A 23,374-nucleotide genomic window follows, 5' to 3' on the forward strand; every position below is an offset into this window, starting at 1 on the left:
CTCGATCTGCTGGCAATGCCCCTCCTTATACATCCCAAAATGCCATTGGCCTTCTTGGCAACAAGGGCACACTGTTGACTCATATCCAGCTTCTCGTGCACTGTAACCCCTAGGTCCTTTTCTGCAGAACTGCTGCCTAGCCATTCGGTCCCCAGTCAGCCAATGGACCAGCTCTGCTTTGAGGGGAGCTCTCACTGCATAATCCAGGTGCCTGCAACAGGCTCCTGCATTAGCAGGCAGGGGCACAATGTAGTTAATAAAAGGATCAGGCAAGGCAGAAAAGGCCTTCTCTTTACCTTATACTACAAAATCCCACGCTCCATCCCGACCCTGTCTGTGGTTACTGGCACAGGGTAATAATTTGTGATTTGGAGATTATGTTTTGCGTTTGACAGAACATGAATGCAGATAAGTTATATGGTCTGCATCATCTGGACTAACGCCATCGTATGGGTTAGTGCAGTGCTCAGACACGTGAACTTTGACACTAGTGTGGACCTCATCAGGGTCAAAGCAATTGCACAGGCTCTTGTGGACTTTAAAGAATGGTGAATTTAATTTGCAAAGACTCCTTGGGACTTTGCTTGTTTCAGCAGTCGGTTGGCAAGGATACTGGAAAGATTTATGGGTCAGCTGGTACAAGGTACTCTGAGGACTCAGGATGTCAGTTTGTGTAGTATTATTTGCTTGCTGAATTGGCACAGGTTTATGTTTGTTTCACAGGATCATAACTTTGGACAGAAGGTCCTGTAAACAGAGGTGTCAGGCGTGGGTTTTAAACAGCCAGCTTTGAGCCCTGGGAAAGTGTTGCTCCCGAACTGACCATTAAGAAGGGGAAGTAAGGTAAGGCTATTGCAGTCCTACTTTTCCATTACTGCCACACGCGGTCTCGAAAACAGAATTAGTATTTATAGCCACATGGCCACATTTTCAGGTGTCTGTGTCCATTCTCAGTAGCCCTTGTCATTTGCAAGGATCCCCTGAAGTACACATGGGTAAGATGACAGATGTCAGTTCAACAGCATTCAGCACCCCCTCAAACTATTAAAGAGAAACTGTACTTCCAGTATTATCCCACTTGATCTTTTGTATGCTAAGTTGGTAGACTGATTAGGCAATAAGAGGCTCTATGCAGCCAGCTATCCTCCCCCTGGAGGATGAACACATTCTCAAACTTAAATCTACAACTGTAGTTCATTTGTTCTGAAAGCAACGTATAGATGCAAAAAGAAAAGGAGTACTTGTGGCACCTTAGACTAACCAATTTATTTGAACATAAGCTTTCGTGAGCTACAGCTCACTTCATCGGATGCATAAAGTGGAAAGTACAGTGAGCAGATTCTATATATACACACAGACCATGAAAAAAATATATATATATACATTGTAAGGAGAGTGATCACTTAAGATGAGCTACTACCAGCAGGAGAGTGGGGTGCAGGAAGAGAAAACCTTTTGAAGTGATAATCAAGGTGGCCCATTTCCAGCACATTTCCAGGAGTTAACAAGAACGTCTGAGGAACAGTGGCGGGGGAGGGGGGGAGGAATAAACTAGGGGAAATAGTTTCACTTAGTATAATGACTCAACCACTCCCAATCTCTATTTAAGCTTAAGTTAATTGTATCCAATTCGCAAATTAATTCCAATTCAGCAGTCTCTCGTTGGAGTCTGTTTTCAAAGTATTTTTGTTGAAGGATACTCACTCTGAGATCAGAAATCGAGTGACCAGAGATTGAAGTGTTCTCCGAATGGTTTATGAATGTTATAATTCTTGACATCTGATTTGTGTCCATTTATTCTTTTACGTAGAGACTGTCCAGTTTGCCCAATGCATTATCAAGGATCTACAACCTATCCTGAAGGACGACCCATCACTCTCACAATTCTTGGGAGACAGGCCAGTCCTTGCCTACAGACAGCCCCCCAACCTGAAGCAAATATTCACCAGCAACCACACACCACACAACAGAACCACTAACCCAGGAACCTATCCTTGCAACAAAGCCCGTTGCCAACTGTGACCACATATCTATTCAGGGGACACCATCATCGGGCCTAATCACATCGGCCACACTATCAGAGGCTCGCTCACCTGCACATCTACCAATGTGATATATGCCATCATGTGCCGGCGATGCCTCTCTGCCATGTACATTGGGCAAACTGGACAAGTCCCAGAAGCCCTTTCCAATTTTCAACAGATGTTGGTTCAGCACATTTAGCAGTATTTAACCTCTTCAGTGCTGAACAGTATACTCAACAAAGCAAAGAAACCAAGGCCTGATTACGTCCACGGGTTTCATACACGACAACTGGTATTCTATTGAAAATAAACGATGAGACACAAAATTATACAGCACAATAGATTTAAAGGGACCATTCAAATTTGGGCCAGAACTTACATTTTCTGAAAGCATATATGAAACCTAACACCAAAAGAAAGAATTCAGTTATTCTTAACCAAAACAATTTTCCCTGCAGCATTTGCAACCCAAACACTGAAGCTCTGAGACCTCAAAGCAACAGTGACTAAAGACAAATGTGAAAGTGACTTCATTATTCTCACTGTTCAGAGCCATGCAAAGTGACAAGTCAATTAGATTTCAAATTTTCTGCTGAAGGCTCAAAGGTATTTGTAATGTACATAAGGTAGTGTAAGGTACTTAAGGTAATGTACATTAAGGTTTACAATGCATTATTTTAAAGGGGCAGCTGACATGAAGAAGTGCTTCATGATGGTGTAAATAGTAAAAAGTTATCCTTAAGATTGACACCAGAAAAAAGCATTGGAATTCTGTTGTGTGAAACATAAGATTCTCTCTGTTCCCCTGCTGTCTTGGTACATTAACTGATAAATGTTCCATAATTAGAAGACTCAAGTGGGAATGCCTGAAATCTATCTGACCTGAGTTCAAAAACTTCAGTCAACTTTTAGCTCACGTAATATGCTAGTACTTTGATACTGCCTAGTAGATAAGACTGGCAAAGATGGATGGAAGAGGGAGACTCTCCTAGATATAAATATACTAATTTAGGTAGGGATTGGGATCCTAAGAAAATTTTGGGTCGTGAAGAGGACAAAGTGGAAACAGAGGAGGGAAGCAAAAATCAAATACAAAATGCTTAACTGAAGTCAAATATTGGAGATGGGAAAGGTTACCGAAAATGTAATAATGGCCAGAGTATTTGTGGGAGGAAAGGAATCATAGCCCTTAGAGGTCAGGGCTTACACAGACAGAATCTAACAGTTTAAGGCAGCCAAGTGACAGCAAGAATTCTCTACATAGCATCCGCAGAAAAACTTCCCGCTTTACAGATAATACCACCACATATTTTAATTTCAACTAGTACAAAAACACGTTAGCTACAAACTAGCTAACTCAATAAAATACATTAACAAGAAGCCTTTACATAAAGCTCAATTTCAATAAAATAGGGACATCTACTTGCACTTCCTTGCAGAATCTACATTTACCTAAAACATGTTTATGTGCAAATACATTTCAGAACGTAAGCTTTAATTCAATGAGAAAACAGATTTTTGAGGAAACCAAAAGTAATTTGTGTTTATATCCACTAGCTCATTCATTTGGCAATGAATTACATTTAGGCAAGGTAATTTACTCTACTTAACATGCAACACAAACATTATGACAGCACAAAAGAAACATAATTGTTGGCTCTAACATTTAACCACTGTTTTTGTATTTCCAATGACAATGAGCACTGCCCTATCTAATTGCTAAGTATCAAGAAACTTAAACACAAGCGGCAATGCGCTTGGTAATTTTGGTTAACCAAGAGGCTCTGATTTCTTGTGCAGAAACATACAATACAAAAATAAAATGCTAAATATTTACTCAGAGAAACTGCACAGCTGCCAGGAAACCACCTTAGAGCACTGGAAGTATGTTAACATTTTACCTAAGGTATTGTTACAAGACAATAAAAATGGCAACACTGAAGAAGGTTTAGGTCTCAGTACTAGACATACAGTGGTGTTCACTGGAGGAACAAGGGATTAGTGGTGGGGGAAGGGAACAAGAAGATAAAAGTGGTAGAAAATGAGTGGGCAACATAGCACAGATTCTGGATGACGACCTGTTGGCCAAAGGGCAACCATTTATTTTATTGGATCTCACCACAGTATTTAATGCCATAGAGCATGAAATGTTGTTGACTCCCCTCAGATGCATAGCAGCAGTAAACAGAAGTGATTAAATGGGTCAATCCTCTCTTAAATTGCACCCTAAAGAATCATAATGGCAGACTACACTTCAGCCTTAAGAGGTCAGACCAATGATCCATTTAGCCCAGTACCCTGATTTCTCACAGTGGCCAATGGCAGGCACTTCAGAAGGAATGAAGAGGACAGGGCATCTTTCCCCTCTCATCTAATCCCAGCTTCTGGCAGTCACAGCCATAAACCCAGAGATTGGGTTGCATCCTTGACCATACTGTCTAATAGCCATGGATGGACCTATCCTCCATGAACTTACCCAACTTTTGAACCCAGTTATTCTTTTAGCCTTCACAACATCCCTTGGCAACGGGTGCCACAGGCTGACTCTGCATTGTGTGCAGAAACACCTGGAAGTTCTATTGCAATAACTTTTTATGCAGCAATTAGCTAAGATACTAAATAGTATTGTTAACTCCCCAAATTAGCACAATTTACTACCACCTATACTAATAGCTGAATTTTAGAGGCGATTTTTGGTAACAAAAGGTCAGTCATCAGACTAGCTATTCTAAATATTTCAGACCATAAAGCTCAGCCATTTGAGTTGTAAGCAAAGAACTGTCTTTAAAAAAAAATAGTTTTCATCTTTCCATAAATCAGAAACAAGACTTCCAATTTTGCTCAAGTTTTCCATAATTACTTCTGAGTTAAGAAAAAATTACATTTTCCAAAAGTTATGAGAATCTGAAAACAGAACTACAAGTTCCAACATAACCCTTACTTGCACCTTCTGATATAGAATGTCCACTATAAGACAGTACAGCTAAGTTGTGCACATGACAATTTTGGGTTGAAAGCAGCAGTGCAAAGGAGAGTGACACTCCAAATGCTTACCGTTGGTCAAATGTGTTAGTGGCTAGACATTTATCTCTGAGAACCACATTTAAGCCAACAAGAGATAAAACACTGACAACTAGCAGGAAAGTATTGGTTGTTGAGGGGCCATCACCTTCCAAGACAATTAAATCCTGGTATTCCCAGAAATTTTAGTAACTATCATTCTAGCTCTTCCTTTCCTCTATAGTAGTTAGTTATCCTCCTGCTACATGTAACAGGAGGAAAACACCAACTAACTTTTGAGGTCAAATTTTTGTTGCACTAAGTCCTACTCACCATTTGTTCCATCTAGCCAAGTAGCAGGACTCTCCAAGTTGTGCCTAATTTCCGGTCACCTGTGTGTTAATCATTTGCATTTCCAACACACCGCTAGCCTAAGTGCATTTATTTAATAACTTTTCAAAGACAATTATCTTAAAATGCATCCAATCACATTTGTGAAATGGCTTTGGAACTGAACTCTGGAAACCAAGTTCTCTGACTGGCTGACAACAATGTCAGACATAATCTCAGTGGTTAGGTCACCTCGTCCATTCTCCTGCCAATGCAGGATTGTTTCCTATACTATGTACTTCTGCTCTTTGACCAGGCAGTCTAGTTTTGACTAACAGAGCTTTCACAACATGTTTGGAAGACAGTCAGACAAATGTTTTTTTCCTGACATCTCATGCTTTCCTCTGCATAATTTCATCTACTTGCTTCTTAGCACTCTCTTGGCCACTAATTCATCTTCTCCTAGAAATTTACATCTTTCAAATGCCCATAGTTAATTTCATTTTGCCATACAAAACATGTTAAGTTTTCTTAAGGTCATCCTACCATTTAGTGTTTTTTTCCTTTGAATTCCCTGCAATACTATCAATATTGGCCACTATATTAACACTGATGTTCCCTATTCCCACATTTCAATAAGTCTGGATTATTATAATGCACTGAAGAAGTGGCTGATATTGCTCAGGCTTCAGTCTTGCAAATCAACTGTGAATTATTTTCAAGTGTTCCATTTCTCCTGATTTAGTACTTACATTCTAGAATATGTGCGCATTATTTTTAGTCAGAAAAATCCTGCCTCTCCTTTGTCCTACACTTTTTAAGTGTAACGAAAGAGCAAAAGCAAACCAACCTCCTGAGAGGCAAAACTTGTGAATTACTTTTATAAAGCACCCTCCCCTTATCACTATGACAACGTGACCAACATCCAAGCTTAAACATGATTTTTTTGTATCTGTCAAGACTAAAATGAGCCATTCATGCCTATGGACTTGAGTCAGATATTTAAATGCATCAGATGAAGTCAAAAATATGTAGCGCTACAAGCTGGAATGCCAGTGCAACTATCCCTTTCTTTGACCTCCTAAGCTAAACTTGTAAATGCAAGTGCTGACAGCATTAAAGTTACCTCATGACTGTTGAAGGTAATATTTTCCTCTCTTATCAGAGGTGAGCAGTAAGGTTCATCTTCCCCTCAAAGGTAGTTTAAGTGTAGAAGTGAGGGAACAGCTGGCATTTCAGAGAAGCTATTTTAAGCTTTGGTTACTGAGTCCATCTAGATTGACGTATTGTGAGCCTGGAAGCCTGCTGCTGTGGGCATGGTGACCTGACTGTACCCCAGTAAGGACAAATGTTTCTTTTCTTGTTGCAGGCCTGCTGTGGAAGGCATCTGATCTTTGTTCTGGTGGTTAGGTCATCTAAATACCACTTTGAAAGCACTCCTCTGACTCCCAATTTTATAACACAATCAATTCAGAACATTGCTTTTCTAGGGTAGGATAGACAAAAGTTTCAGAGTAAACACTGAGTCCTGCAGATAAACACTACCTGGGATCAGGCATGGATTTCTACGTACTTTCAATTCTTACACAAGTCTCATGCTTGACTGCAATAGGATCCAGGGTTCCAAAACAGCTGTTTCCTCAGCCAGTCATGGAACAGCTGAGCAGGATTCAGGCCAGAAGTATACCCAAAACAGATAACCAATTATCGAAGAAGCAATATGCATGTTGTTAGGTGGATTATAGTTTAGAAGACCCTCCATTTCATTTTGATTATATGGATTTTAGGGTTTTGTCTCAATTCTAAAACTACACAATGCTTTGACTGAGCATTTCCTCTGAAAGAGGATGGGAAGTGACCTCTAAAATCAGTGCTGCTCATTGGCTATATAGGGACAATACCTTACCTTAGAAGAGATGGGAAGATCATAAAAGAATTAGCGCACATTTACTCCATAAACTACTAACCTTTTAGTAATGGGAACACTTCCCACTATCCTACTGGCAACTACAGCTTCCTCTTTATGGGCCTAATCCTTGCATCGAAGTCACTGATGACTGGATTGAATGGGTTCAGGATCAGGCCTACATGGACTCTAGTAGCTTCCATAATGTTCTGCTTTACTCTAGCAAGGAGATATAAAGCCAGTTCTGCTTTCTCTCTGATAAATGTTGTGCTATGATGCCCAAAATGCACTCTGGTTTACAAAGCATTGATTGGACGCACTCAGTCTTGGGAATAAACACTGGTTACTGATGTCCACCTTCCATTGGCAGGTCACCCAATTTTTTGTATAATAATTTTACAGGAAATCATTTATCATCTGCCCTCTGACCAGACATAACCCATGAGAACTCTAAGAAAGCAGAGGGAACATTAGAAAAAACAATGAAATTTCCAACTGGAACAAATGAACTTCAAATGTTTGGATCTTCAGAGTTCTTGAAAGGAATCTATCAGATTAAAACTAAAAATAAATGTATTTGCTTCGGTAGGAAGTTGACTGCAGTTGGAGTGGTGCTCCATGGTTTCCAATATTAGGAGCTAAGTGGGTAACATCAACCTGTGATGAAAACAGTAAAACTAACAAACAAAACCCCCTGCTGGTTAACCTCGGCAGTCCTCCCCAATGTCTTATTAAAGATCATTCAAAACCCAGGTCATAGTTTTAAAAAAGTCTCCATCTACATACATATACCACGGTTTATCATAATGAGAAGTTATGTCTTTTCACAATTTAGGATTATTTTAATATTTTGTATGTATCTCACTCAGCTTGAACAAGGAAGACTGTCTAGTCAGTTTCACTTTAATTTGTAGTTATTTCTAGTGAGCCACACATTCTGCTTCCCATGCACTAGCACAGTACCACAATTTGTGGACTGCAGATGATGCAAAGGAACATTTAAACCCAATTTCACTGAAATTGATAATGAAAACTTTTTTCCTTTTTTAAAGCAACACAAAAACAAGTTGATAGTGTTCTTGACAACTGGTCAAGTAACTAAATATAATAAATACTGTAAATTTGAGATCTGAAAACATTCTCATAACATTATACCAACTTTAATAGAAAGAAAGTGACTTAAAAAAAGTTTTCCAGAACTAATTACTGCCCTCTTCAATTTTATAGACAAAGGGTTCTTTTTAATGGTCACACGAACAAAAAAAAAAAGAAGCAGAAATGAGGACAAGTTTTCCCGCACACAGATAACGAAACCCAGTATTGATTTTTAGGAGTATCAAAGTTTGCATTCAAAATGCCAGCATTGTGATGTATAACTGACTTTTCTAGACCACCTCATAAAAATAGTAACTTACTGTCTTGTGTGCCTAACTTAAGCAAATAATAAATATAAATATATACCTGTAGCAGAACTACTTCATTTATGCAGCTGACATGAATTTCCTTGCTACATTTACTAGACTCCTCTATATCCATTTAACATTATTAACAACGAATGAAAAAAGCACAGAGTGGAAGTCAGCAAGAGAAAAGTATACCTGAAGAAAGAGTGCTTCCTCAAGTTCGCTTCACCAAATTGTCAGTCCCATCTGCACTGTACAGGGAAATATCAGACAACCAGGCCCCACAAAAATGTAGATACCACGTCATAATGTAGGGTATGCCTTGACAAGTGACTGTATTAGGGATAAAGCTCTGACACAGGATTCCATTCTGCATGCACTAGTACTTCTGGCCAGACTGGCACAGTACTCATGGATTACTGAACTGACAGACCGTATTATTCCCCTCCAGAAATACTTGCCAGCAGTGTTAGCAAAATCTAACAGTCTTCATTGACCTAAACACAGAATAATCTGCTAGCATCATCACTGGTCTGTGACAGAATATGAAAGAGAAACCTTTCATTGATCACCTTTCTTCTCACCTTTAAGCATTGACACAATCAAAGAGAAACAGTTTTGGTGATGGAGAGATTAGTATATACAAAATAAAATCCTCAGTGGAAGACATCTTTCTGTGTATTAGAAATTCAGAGTAGCATATAATTTTTTTTTTTTTTACCTTGGGAGTTCATCTGTAAATATATTTACAAGTCTGCAATTCATTTAATCCCCAAATTAATTAAATCAGTAGCAAAAAAGTTACATCTGATTAATGTTATCCGTTTAGCCAGAGCTACAGTGCAGAAGAAAGAACTGAAGGAGAAATGTGAAATATCATTAAACTATTTTCACACTATTGGAAATGTTACTGTAGACAGTCTGCAAACATTCTTACCACCATAAACAACCTGGTGGTAAAAATGTCTGCAGTGGGTCTATGCTAGTGCTTCCATCAGAGCTAAATCAATGGCAAGAAAACAGCTAACGAGTCCCAGCGTAGAGACCGCTCCAGAGAAAGAAGTGTCAATCCTGAGTACAAAAAATGCTGTCATTACAATTTGCTTCACTTATACAGTTTCCTTTCATTGGTTCATAGTTGCTTCCTCCTAAAACTGCTCTCTCATATCCTGTAGAGGTGATAAATGCCATGCTTTGTTTCCACCTGCATTTTAGATAAGTTTATACTAGGGTAGGGAGTTATGGTCTTCAAATTCAAGGACTGATATGGCCACTAGACTACCTATACGCAATTTGAACATGACAAAATAAGTTACTAGAATATACTCTATAATTTACAAGCTTCCATGGCTGCAAGCTAACAACGGCAAGGGATGATGGTTGAAGGAAGTAGAAAAGCTTGTGGACTTCATACACAGACTGAAAAATAGAGAGAAAACCCACATCAGAAACCATAAATGTCTCAGAACTCTGCCAAAACATGAGGGAGTGACTGTAGAGAGGCTGGAAGAGCTGGCATAAACACTGTCACCCATCTTAACATCAGCTTTTTTCTAGCTATCATCACTATGATGGAAACAAGAGGATGCTACAAATTTTTTGGACAAATTGATCCCAGAAGTTTTAGACAGATGTTAGTCACACTCCAAAATGCATTCAGATACTATGTGACAAACGTGGTAAAAACCTCTATAGAATAGAAATAGAACACTAAAAAACCAAATACTGCATAACAAATGTATTCACTCTACCCCTGAGTGGGAGACAAGGCAATAATAATAAAGAATTATGACAGTTACACTATCCAACTCACATGATTGAAACTGTATGGTACAGGCAGTTAAAAATAATATGAGAAAACTCTCAACTTTCCAGACCTCAATCCTATAGCCCAGTGGAAAAGATGGGAGATAAAAGTGATTAAAGAATTTCAGTTGAATGGATCGGTCCTTTATCCAGTTAAATTCCAGATAACATAGGGATCACACTTACTGTTTCCCTTTGGAAATACTTTGGGATAGGGAAGCAGTACACAACTTTCTGGGTAAAGCTGAAACTAGGACATGAACATGTAATAGAAAGCAAAGACATGGAAGACTGTCGTATTATAAATGAAGTCCGCTCCCTACAAAACTATATAGGCTAAGTCAAGCACAACTGGGAATAAGTATCAACTTTTTTGTAATGGCATTTTAACACAAGAACCCGATTCAGCAAATTCCTTAAACATGATGATGCACTTAAATTTAATCACAAATAATCCACTGAATTCAATCAGACGACTCAGATGCTTAAAGCCAGACACATGCCTGATATCATGCAGAACCAGGGCCTACGACCTTGATCCTGCATCATTACAGTCAATGCAAGCTTTTGCCATCAGCTTCAGTAAGCACAAGATCAAGGCCTTTATTACCATTTTCTTCTCCAAAGAGGTTGTAATATTGATTTGCACTGTAAGTTGTTTACACTGCTTAAAAAGTTGATATTAGCTTAGCTGCTTGTTAACTCAAATACATGCACAGAGGTTATGTCAGATACCTATTTCAAACTGTAGAATTCATGAACATTAAACGTTCATACTAGAGCCACTGTTATGACTACACTGCTGTAGAATAAGCAAGGGCCTGAATTTTCTTGTTCTCAGTCATTAATGGTGACCTCACAATCAGTAGGCATACCAGCAGTTTTGCTATCTATCCAACTATACTCTTAGCCCAGCAGAAGAATTTGTCCTATCTCGGGGCCTCTCCTTCTGCCCCTCCACCCCCACGAACATGATACAGTTCTGTGGTGACCTAGAATCCTATTTTCGACGTCTCCGACTCAAGGAATATTTCCAACACACCTCTGAACAACATACTAACCCACAGAGACCTTCCTACCAAGACTACAAAAAGAAGGATTCTGGGTGGACTCCTCCTGAAGGTCGAAACAACAGACTGGACTTCTACATAGAGTGCTTCTGCCGACGTGCATGGGATGAAATTGTGGAAAAGCAGCATCACTTGCCCCATAACCTCAGCCGTGCAGAACACAATGCCATCCACAGCCTCAGAAACAACTCTGACATCATAATGAAAAAGGCTGACAAAGGAGGTGCTGTCGTCATCATGAATAGGTCAGAATATGAACAAGAGGCTGCTAGGCAGCTCTCCAACACCACTTTCTACAAGCCATTACCCTCTGATCCCACTGAAGGTTACCAAAAGAAACTCCACCATTTGCTCAAGAAACTCCCTGAAAAAGCACAAGAACAAATCCGCACAGACACACCCCTGGAACCCTGACCTGGGGTATTCTATCTGCTACCCAAGATCCATAAACATGGAAATCCTGGACGCCCCATCATCTCAGACATTGGCACCATGACAGCAGGACTGTCTGGCTATGTAGACTCCCCCATCAGGCCCTATGCTACCAGCACTCCCAGCTATCTTCGAGACACCACTGACTTCCTGAGGAAACTACAATCCATCGGTGATCTTCCTGAAAACACCATCCTGGCCACTATGGAGGTAGAAGCCCTCTACACCAACATTCCACACAAAGATGGACTACAAGCCATCAGGAACAGTATCCCCGATAATGTCATAGCAAACCTGGTGGCTGAACTTTGTGACTTTGTCCTCACCCATAACTATTTCACATTTGGGGACAACGTATACCTTCAAATCAGCGGCACTGCTATGGGTACCCGCATGGCCCCACAGTATGCCAACATTTTTATGGCTGACTTAGAACAGTGCTTCCGCAGCTCTCGTCCCCTAATGCCCCTACTCTACATGCGCTATATTGATGACATCCTCTTCATCTGGACCCATGGAAAAAAGAGGCCCTTGAGGAATTCCACCATGATTTCAACAATTTCCATCCCACCATCAACCTCAGCCTGGTCCAGTCCACACAAGAGATCCACTTCCTGGACACTACGGTGCTAACAAGCGATGGTCACAAACACTACCCTATACTGGAAACCTACTGACCGCTATTCCTACCTACATGCCTCCAGATTTCACCCAGATCACAGCACACGATCCATTGTCTACAGCCAAGGTCTACAATACAACCGCATTTGCTCCAACCCCTCAGACACAGACAAACTCCTACAAGATCTCGATCAAGCATTCTTACAACTACAATACCCACCTGCTGAAGTGAAGAAACAGATTGACAGAGCCAGAAGAGTACTCAGAAGTCATCTACTACAGGACAGGCCCAACAAAGAAAAAAAACAGAACGCCAGTAGCCATCACCTTCAGCCCCCAACTAAAACCTCTCCAGCGCATCATCAAGGATCTACAACCTATCCTGAAGGACGACCCATCACTCTCACAGATCCTGGGAAACAGGCCAGTCCTAGCTTACAGACAGCCCCCCAACCTGAAGCAAATACTCACCAGCAACCACACCCCACACAACAGAACCACTAACCCAGAAACCTATCCTTGCAACAAAGCCCATTGCCAACTGTGCCCACATATCTATTCAGGGGACACCATCATAGGGCCTAATCACATCAGCCACACTATCAGAGGCTCTTTCACCTGCACATCTACCAATGTGATATATGCCATCATGTGCCAGCAAATGTACATGCCCATGTACATTGGGCAAACGGGACAGTCTCTATGTAAAAGAATAAATGGGCAAAAATCAGACGTCAAGAATTATAACATTCAAAAACCAGTTGGAGAACACTGCAATCTCTTTGGTCACTCGATTACAGACCTAAAAGTGGCAATTCTTCAACAAGAAAAACTTCAAAAACAGATGCCAACGAGAGACTGCTGAATTGGAATTAATTTGCAAACTGGATACAATTAACCTAGGCTTGAATAGAGACTGGGAGTGGGTGGTTCATTACACAAAGTAAAACTATTTCCCCATGTTTATTCCCCCCCCACTCCCTACTGTTCCTCAGGTTTCAGAGTAGCAGCCGTATTAGTCTGTATTCGCAAAAAGAAAAGGAGTACTTGTGGCACCTTAAAGACTAAAATTTATTTGAGCATAAGCTTTCGTGAGCTACAGCTCACTTCATCGGATGCATCCTTTTCTTTTTACTGTTCCTCAGACGTTCTTGTCAACTGCTGGAAATGGCCCACCTTGATTATCACTACAAAAGGTTTTTTCCACCCCGCTCTCCTGCTGGTAATAGCTTACCTTAAGTGATCACTCTCGTTACAGTGTGTATGGTAACACCCATTGTTTCATGTTCTCTATGTATATAAATCTCCCCACTGTATTTTCCACTGAATGCATCCGATGAAGTGAGCTGCAGCTCACGAAAGCTTACGCTCAAATAAATTTGTTAGTCTCTAAGGTGCCACAAGTACTCCTTTTCTGTTGGCACTAAGTAATGTTTCTCCTATACATAAACACTTTAAAATACTGTAGGCTTAAGTGGTGCTCCAAGATCATAAATGGATCAACACCCTGGATGTTAATGTAACTTTTCTGTTTTATATTTTATAAATTTGCACTTTGATATCAGGTCTCTTCCTAAAGCAGACAACTGTGCTAGAATTATTATGTCTCTAATCCCTCAGGATACAATTTTGCAAAGCTAGGGAATTAATAATTAACAACTGTGCATGTAAAAAATATTACTATGTTGTTCTATCAAAGTATACTTAACTTACACCTCGGAATGCTATCAAGAAGTCACCAGTGAAATGCACCATATACAGAAAAGAAATTCAGATTCTAGAGTCAGGATATCTCCGGCCAATACAAATAAATAACTGATGTGAGCAAAATACATAACTTGTATGTATGGGGTGCCTGTGGCCGTCCAAAATCTTATTACTGCTTGCTGCTCTCACTCTGTACACCCCTATTTCTAATCAAGAAAAGGGTGGACAATATACTTGTACTCCATCCTAGCAGCCAATCAGAATCTTATCTTACTTCATGTAAAATTTGTTCATTGGATGTTTAGGGCTTCATCCTCTAAAAGGCACTGGTTCTCAACCAGGGGTATGCGTACCCCTGAGGGTATGCAGAGGTCTGCCAGGGTGTACATCAACTCATGTAGATAGTTGCCTAGTTTTACAACAGGCTACATGAAAAGTGCTAGCAAAGTCAGTACAAACTAAAATTTCATACAGACAATGACTTGTTGATACTGCTATATACAGACGCTCCCCGGGTTACGCAAGACCCAACTTATGCAAATCTGCACTTACGGAAAAAGTTCTGTAAGCTAAAAATATTAGGTTTTGTTTGTTTGTTTTTTGCATAATGGTCGGGAATACATTTCCGATTTATGCAAAATTCGAGTTACGCAAGGCGTTCCGGAACAGAACAATTGCCTAAGTCAGGGAGCGTCTGTACACTATATCAATGTTTCTCAACCCAGGGGTCATGATTTTATAAATATATAGTAAAAATGAGAAAGTAAGCATTTTTTCAGTAATAGTGCACTGTGACACTTCTATATTTTTGTCTGATTTTGTAAGCAAGTAGTTTTTAAGTGACGTGAAACTTGGGGTATACAAGATAAAACAGACTCCGAAAGGGGTACAGTAGTCTGGAAAGGTCTCTGAGAATCACTGCTCTAAGGTGCTGAGAGCTCTAAGCTTCCATTTAAGTCAGGGGCAACTGTGGGCACTCAGGACCTTGCAGGATCTAGCCCTTAATGTTTATGTCAAGCCAACCTACAGGCCTCAGACTTCTTGACTCTTAAATCCCATATGAAGCTGTCTATAGTGCAAATTAATATCACACACAATGTTATGTCTTTAAGACATTTTTCATCACAGAAGTGTGAAACAAAGCCTGAAAAAGAAAATCACCTCCTTTCAACTGGCAAGGTTTACTCACCCAAAATTTTGCTCTTTGCTGCAATTGGATTAGTGCCTATAATAGAGACTGCCCTAAAAATGTTTACTTATATACACAGCATATCATTAAGAGATAAAAAAATACCAGCTAAATAATGTTTCTGACTCTTTACCATAGAATTTCTGGCATAGTCTTTGCTTTTTATCTGAAGCCTTGTAATTACATGTGGCTGTCTCCTAGCTGAGAAAAAAAGAAATAACGCAAGTTTATACAAGCTTTTAAGACAAATGGCATGGCATAGGGTAGCAATGCAGGGATTTCAGCATACAGGCTGTACTCCACCTTTATTATAAAGTTGCTTCTTATAACACTAACTGATAAGGGGCCACTCTACATTGGTTCCCAACTGCATTCAACCAGATAAATGCTCTCAATTCAGATTCCTCTGTAACGCTTAAAATAGAAAAGGAGTACTTGTGGCACCTTAGAGACTAACAAATTTATCTGAGCATACACTTTCGTGAGCTACAGCTCACTTCATCGGATGCATTCAGTGGCTGTAGCTCACGAAAGCTTATGCTAAAATATATTTGTTAGTCTCTAAGGTGCCACAAGTACTCCTTTTCTTTTTGCGAATACAGACTAACACGGCTGCTACTCTGAAACCTCGCATAAAATAGAGTTTATCAGGGCAGAAGGCAAGTCTGGAGATTTAAACTACTACTAACACCTGGTTTTATGTATGTTCCAATATACTGAGTTTTAAAATTTTGATCATGTGGAAAATCTTAATTACAAAAATAACAATTAAAGCCACTGACAAAAGGGAAAACTATGCAGAAGAGCCCAGCGTCCCATTCTAGCTTAAACTTCCAAGGGTATAGGATAAGTAACGAAGTATGACTAAATGGGTCAGTTTAAATACATACTTATTTAATATACAAGTTAGCCAAATATTATGGTCACAAAACCCAAACACACAATTCACATGATAAAAAGAATTTTAAAATATGGTTGAGTCTCACAGATACTCAAGATCTATTTCTTACAAAATCTAGAAGTGTATATTACCCATCTTCATCACTCATTTCACTGACAAAATCCACAGCAATTGGAAAGCTTCCTGCACTTTCCTCTGAATCGTATAGTCAAGGCATTTCCTTTATGCTAGTAAAAACTTGTAATTTCACAGTGCAAGCAAAATAGAGAGCATCATTCCACTGGACAGGCGTGTCAGGGTTCCAGCCACAGTGTAGGCCTGAAACCAGACCACCCCCCTATTAAACCAGCCTTGGGTGAAACTCAATAGACTGAAGGGGCATGAAAACCCCAGGCAAAAAGCCGATCACATGGGAGCAGGTTACATTCCTGCCTTTACATTGTAACAATTCTCCTCATACCGCAAGATAAAATAATTCATACTGAACAGCAAGTCAACGAAAGTCTGGAAACAGTGTGCTGTGGAAAGCTGGGGACTTTAGGAGTGGGGGAAGACAGGCTCTGCACCGTGGCCACGTTCACGGCGGGCCGCGTGTAGACACACCAGCCGCGCAGAGGCAGCCCGCAGCCGGGGAGGCAAAGGCACCTGACAGCAGGAGCAGACGGCACCTGCGGTCACTTTCAGGAAAGCCCCTGAGGCAGCAGCGAGTGACAAGCAGCAGCGGCGGCTCCTCCCCCGCCCAGCCACAACCCGTCCCCGAGGGACCGCTATTTATTACACACCCCCGGCCCTCCCTGGGCCACCTCAAGGGCCTGGAACCCCCAAGGCGAGGCACAGCTCCGCCCGTCACCGCCCGTCCGGCCTGCCCCCGCATGTCACCTCCAGCCCGCAGCCCCCAGGCTCCACGGCCACCCCCGTCTGTCCCCCAGCCCTAGTCCCGATCCCTGCGACCGCCGAGCAGGGCCGCCCCCCCCCCCATTTCCGTTCCGCGTCAGGGCGGCCGGAGGGACGGGCAGCCCCCGAGCCCAGCCCGGCCCGCTCCGCGCCTCACCTCCCGGGCGATCTGGTTGAGCGCATCGTCCTCCGCCGTCAGCCGCTCCCGGTTGGGGAGCCGCTTCCGCCCGGCCCCCTGCGTCCCCATCGCCGCGCGCGACCAACCGCCACTGCTGGCCCCGCTCCGGCACGAGCTGCCGCTGCCGCTGCCGCCCCGCGCCCGCCGGCGGCTACGCACAGCGCGTCACGGCGGGGCGGGGCTCAACCGCCCAGCACGACGGAGGGGAGATGGGAGGGGTTGAGGAGGCATGGGCGGGGCTTTGCTGCAATGGGCGGGGCGCTAGGGAGGGGTTGTGGAGTGGGGAGGGGCTGTGATGAGCTGGATGGGGTGAGGTGGGGAGGGGCCGTGGGGAGATGGGTGAGATTGGGAGGGGCTGTGGAGTGGGGAGGGGTGGTTGGGAGGGTGTAGGGTGACCAGAAAGTGTGAAGAATTGGGACAGGGGGTGGGGTAATAGGTGCCTATATAAGAAAAAGCCCCAAATATCAGGACTGTCCCTCTAAAATGGGGACATCTGGTCATCCTAGCAGGGTGGGATGGGGCAGAGAGGGGCTCTGGGGAGATGGGTGGGGAGGGGCTATGAGGTAGGGAGGCTCTTTGAGGAGATGGGCAGGGAGGTAAGGAGGGGGTATGGAGTGGGGAGGGGCTTTAGGGAAGGCTCTTCCTGTTCATTGAATGAAGCAGGGGTCTTGTAGACAAAATAGTATGTGATCACATAATTAAAGACTGTATTATAAGGCAAGGGGGACAAATTAATTTGGGCTTTTCTAACTCCTGAGAGTTTGATTTTGCAACCTTAATAATTTTGTTTTAACAGAATTTGTTGTGTGTAATTTCCTGGGTTTAAAAAAAACTCAACCCCTCCCAAAAATGTCATCAGGTGGAATCATACTGACGCCCCCATGAGTCATCATCATGGTTGGAGCTTTTAGATCCACCACAGAGATCTCTGCCACTTAACAGAGTAACGGATACCAACAGTAGGTTGTTATCTTCTGTGTGGACTAGCATCAGAGGGGGATGGGAGACTGTCCCAGTGGGTTTCATAGATATTTGTTGATAGCAGAGGAATGGTGAGATTTAGAAATCTTGGGTTCCATTCCAGGCTGTGGAAGGGAGTGTGTCTACTGGGCACAGATTCTTCTGCACATTCCCTTCAACTGTTTGACCACTTCTGTCCTGTCCCCTCCAACTATCTCTGCATCCTAGTGCCATTATCCTTGCCTATCCAGATCCAGTCTCCACTCCTCAAACTCCTCAGCCCAATCCCCATCTCCTTGTCCAGCAAGTCTCACCTCTTTGAACTCCCCATCTCAGTCTCCTTGCTCAGCCATTCCCAGTTTCCCTCCACCCAGCTTCTCATCCAATCTTTCACTCCAGTCTCCAGAGCTCCAGTCATACCCCTCCCACCCCTCACCCATATTCCCCATCCCCACTGGCTCCCACGACCACTCTCCCTCATCATGCTTCTTGGGCAATGTCAGTTGGCCCCTGCCTCAGTTCCTAGTCTGAGTCTCTACCAAACCAGTCCCAGTCAGTTCTCTCCCCCACCTCATTCATTCTTCCAGATCTCTCTCTTCCCCACAAACCTTCTCCCCACCCTGCTGGTTCCCAGTTCTCCTTTCCCATACAGAGCAGTTCCCCCTGCCCAAGTTCCTCATCCAATCTTAGTCTTCCCCCACTCCTGCCACTGGCTCCCAGTCCTCTCCTCTCCCACATTTCCCCATAGCTCTTATCCCAGAGTCACCCACCCCCCAACTCCCACTCCTAGTGTCTAGCCCCTCCACTGCCAGTGTTCAGTCCTGATCTCCCCACCAGGCTCCTTGTTCCAGTCTACAACCCCTGCCCACAGGCCCAGCTCTAATCTTTTTTGCATTCAAATCAAGTGGCTTCCTCTTCCATACTGCCTAGGTATTAGCTGGGGAGTCATTGGTAGCCGAGAAGAGACAGGCTCCGGGCTCTAAGTTCTGATGTTTGGTCTGGTCCCGGCCTGGCCCGCAGCAGTGCAGATCTGCAATTGCAGGGAAAGTCCTGTCCAGCCCCAAGCCACTGCCAATGGAATCTTCAGGGAGTTTAGTTGCAAAGTCTCTACTGAACATGTGCAAGCTGCACTTTTTCAAAGTCTTACAAGTTGGCCTTGTGGACAGCAGAAGGCATATCCCTGACACAAAGGTCACCACCTCTCTACCAAATGTTAAGTCTCTGTTCCAAGCATGGAGGCACTGAAGCTCCTCAAAGTAAAGGTCACCAGGATTTTGTAACATAGGCAAAACAACATATTTTCCTCTAGCCTCATTCTTGGAAATGGCTGCACCATTTTGACTGTAATTTTCCAGAAAACACCTGTTTGAGGTAGACATTCAGCAAAGAAAATTTTAGCCCAATTGAGTAAAGTTATAAGCAACTGAAAATGGTCTCATAATGGGAAGTGTTGAGCAATCTTAGTAATAGACAGCGCTACCAACCCAACCTATAATTTTGTGTGTTAAATCTGAATAAATTTTGCACAACTTCAACTGGATTGGCATGGACACATCATTGGTGCCCTGCCGCCTGATCCAGGCTCTGACACTGACTCCCTCTCTGGCTTTGGTCAAGTCACTTAATCCTTCTGCCTTCCCAGTGCCCCCTCTTATTCCAACCAACTTCCAGCTCACCGCTCTCTTCATCCCTCCCTTCCTATTCAGCCTCCAAAACAAATACCCTGTTAGTGGTGATAGAAAAAAGATTGTTCCTTCAGGCTCTGAAGGCAACTTTTCTCCACCTGCAATGATACATTTCCTTGTAAGAGACACTTTCCTATGAATTTTTAAATGAGAATATATTTTATTTATTTAATTTACTTATACAAGAATATACCCTGCCTTGAAATGTCAGTTCTAACAGCCAGCCAGCAAGGAACATTCTTATTGTTGTTGTTGCTAATCCAGCAATATTCCGTCTGTTAGGATCTTCTATTATGATAAAATACAGATGAAAAAGAGAGAAATTTTGAGTTGAACAATACAGAGAGAACGTTAACATTGCCAGGCCCTATCTTATAGGACACAGTCTGTCTGAAACTCCTATTGATTTCAGTGGGAGTTGCAGGTGCTCGTCACCTCTCTATGAGTCAGATCACCCCTTCCTGCTCGGGAAACACACAGAAGTAGCAAGACAGGCAGGAAAATGCCAGGGGGTTAGTCTTGTGAAGATTCCTAGAAATCATCCCCTCAAGGAAAAGGGGCTGGAGAAGCCTCCCAACCCCATAGAATCTATGGGGAAAGGGACACCCACACTAGTGTATGCTGGCGTGGTCTGCTGGAACTGCCCTTGCTCCACATTTGTTGCTCCACTGCCCTGCCATCCCTCTTGGCAGCAGGTGCTGCCATTGGGCTCTTAAAGGGTTAATATAGCTCAAACCTGTGTTAACTCCCTCCTAGATAGAAATTCTGTTGGTTTTCAAGGCACAGTGCTATAGTCAGCATCCCTGCACTGCCTCTGTTCCTGTCTTCTTAGTCCCTTTCTCCTCTCTCCCTCTGCCTTACCCCACTTTGCAAACCCCATGGAATCCTTTCTTCGTGGATACCAAGTGAATTTTCATATGAAGTGAAACCATCTGTTATCAATTCTAGTAGATTCCCTGGACTACGCTTGAAGAGTTGGATACAAAATTCATTTTTGAAACATTTGTGCCAGTTGTCTTCTCATGAAGGTGAAGGATTAATTAGCATTGACAAGGAGCAAGTGTTCTCTGGAATTCCCAATACAGCTCTACCAGGATACCTTAAGTCTGACCTTCTCTTTGAGTTCTGAGCCTCTCATGAGCATGGACCACAAATGTGTGAAATTGTGCAGTGGTTTTGTAATGTGTACATATATCTCCATGGGATTCAGGTAAAAGCGGCAAATTTAATTTCTTTTATGACCCACTTTATGCTATAATTTGAAACTAGTTTTCCAGAGGTACAAGGCTAGTAGGACCTCACTCCTAATAAACAAATACGTTTCAAACACAGCTATATCAGTTAACTTCAGTCATCAGTTGCCATGACTCTAGTATTCCAATCCTGCAGACCTCCCTGCCAATTGTGCCAGATTATTTAGTGGTTTTCTGATACAAACAAACGTTGCTTTTTAACAAGGTTGGGACAAACATCTTATTTGTGAACTAAGAAGTTTTTTCTTTTTCAAGGTCTAAACTTTCTGATAGAGACAAATACAGCCCTAAGAAAGGAGACGCAGAATGTTTAAAACACAAGGGAAGTTGAAAATTATAGCTCAGGCATGTGCTAAAATCAGAAAGTGCCACGACACGCTACCCACAGTGTGTCTGTGTTGAGCCAGCCCCTGCATTCCTTGTACACATATAACTTCAAGAGATTGATCTGGGAGCTTTGAATGTACAATGATTATGGGATCTGGATCATTTGTGCATTCCTCTGCTGTCCAGTGATGTGCCAGTTTAATTAATATTTCAGCACCTCCCAAAAGACAGGCTCCTGGCTATGTGTGGAAAGGGCACATTGATTTCTATTCACTGAAGGAGATCTGGATAATGGAACCCACTGACACAAACTGCCATGGAAAGAGAAGGAGAGAGAGGCCTCTTAAGCAATTTCAAGCAGTTATCCTTCTTCAGAAGGTCTTTCATCTTACTTTGTTTCTTTTTATATACATGAAATCAAGGTGGTTATTTTTAGTTTGTGCCTGGCTGTCTCTATTGTCTGGACAGAGATTCCATTTAGTGTTTGGTGGAGTTATCCAAAATAAACCCTCTCATTGCCAAATAACAAGGCTGAGAATTTATTACCAAATTCTTCTAGGTGTAAAATGTCTCCTCTAAGGTGCTGATGTACATTTCTGCACGTATGCCATGTGGCTGAATTACAATTGCTGTGGCAACCATAGCTTTTCCATTTCTGTTTGCTTCTCAACCGTAGCATTGGATCAATGTTGTGTCTTAATTACATTTGCTTGTTTGTTTTTAAAAGAAACCTAATTGATCATTTTGCTAGGGGAGACTGAAATGCAGGCAGCTCTGATGTACCCATAGTCATTTTATTGACATGACTGCACATTGAAATAAACATGCTACTTTCTGAGAATGGCACTTAGGGTGAAATCTACTCTGATGCCCCACAAAACCCAGAATAAACAGGCTTTTTGGGTTGGGAACAAAGTAAGGGTGTGTGACCTCCCTCTAGAGAGAAGAGGTATTACTTTGGCCCAGTTTTTTAGTAACAGAACTGCAGCCTCCACCCTCCATCAGCTAGTCTGCATCTCCAGCTAATGCACATCTTCCCCCACTGGCTCTCATCTGATTTGCCAGCAACTCAGGCTCTCTAATCCACCCTCCTGAAGTCTTTGCTGAATGCCATGATTGCCCCTGTAAATTTGTCCAGCAGGCCCTTATCCTCAATTCTGCACTGATCGTCCGATGGATTTTGGCCAAGGACCGTGGACAATGCCTTATTTGCACAGGGATTTCAACTACCAGTGTAGCTACACTCATAGGCACCAACTCCAGGGAAAAGCTAGGGGGTGCTCAGCACTGGCAGGGCCAGATTAATCTTTTGTGGCCCCCGGATCATGGCCCCATCCTTTGCTCCACCTGCACTCCGCCCCGAGGTCCTGCTCCCACTCAGCCTCTTCCCCCCCACCCCCAAGGCCCCACCTGTGCTCCACGCGCCGCTCACATGGGGTAGGGGGCAGAGAGGAGCACCCACCGACAAAAACAAAAGTCATATTGGCATGCAAACCCCTGGTTGTAGATATGATTTACATGGACAGTGTAATTTGCACAGGTGAGTTTGCCCTAGTGGCTGATATCCCTAGATAAGGATTTAAGCCCACATTCAGGCTAGGGATAGTCATAGGTATGTACCAGAAAAGCTGCTATTCAGAGCAGAATTGCAAGGTGCTTTTATTTTTTAAAAAGCACGTTTGCAGTCG

General features: G+C 42.5%; 1 protein-coding gene across 23 annotated transcripts in view; it reads right to left on the reverse strand.

Annotated features, from left to right (window-relative positions):
• LRRFIP1 (LRR binding FLII interacting protein 1) overlaps positions 1–17,607 on the reverse strand; it is a 184,502-nt gene extending 166,895 nt beyond the window's left edge. For 19 of the 23 annotated variants that reach the window (XM_074968143.1, XM_074968142.1, XM_074968123.1 and 16 more), the window contains exon 1: positions 17,441–17,606. In XM_074968143.1, the coding sequence (XP_074824244.1) occupies positions 17,441–17,530 (90 nt within the window). In that variant the 5' untranslated portion in view covers positions 17,531–17,606. Of the gene's footprint in view, positions 1–17,440 lie in introns of all 23 variants that reach the window. The other 4 variants (XM_074968146.1, XM_074968148.1, XM_074968147.1 and 1 more) reach the window with 3 other exon arrangements.
• Positions 17,608–23,374: the final 5,767 nt, after the last annotated feature.

This window comes from Natator depressus, chromosome 11 (genome assembly GCF_965152275.1).
Source record: "Natator depressus isolate rNatDep1 chromosome 11, rNatDep2.hap1, whole genome shotgun sequence".
In the NCBI taxonomy this organism is placed as follows: domain Eukaryota; kingdom Metazoa; phylum Chordata; order Testudines; family Cheloniidae; genus Natator; species Natator depressus.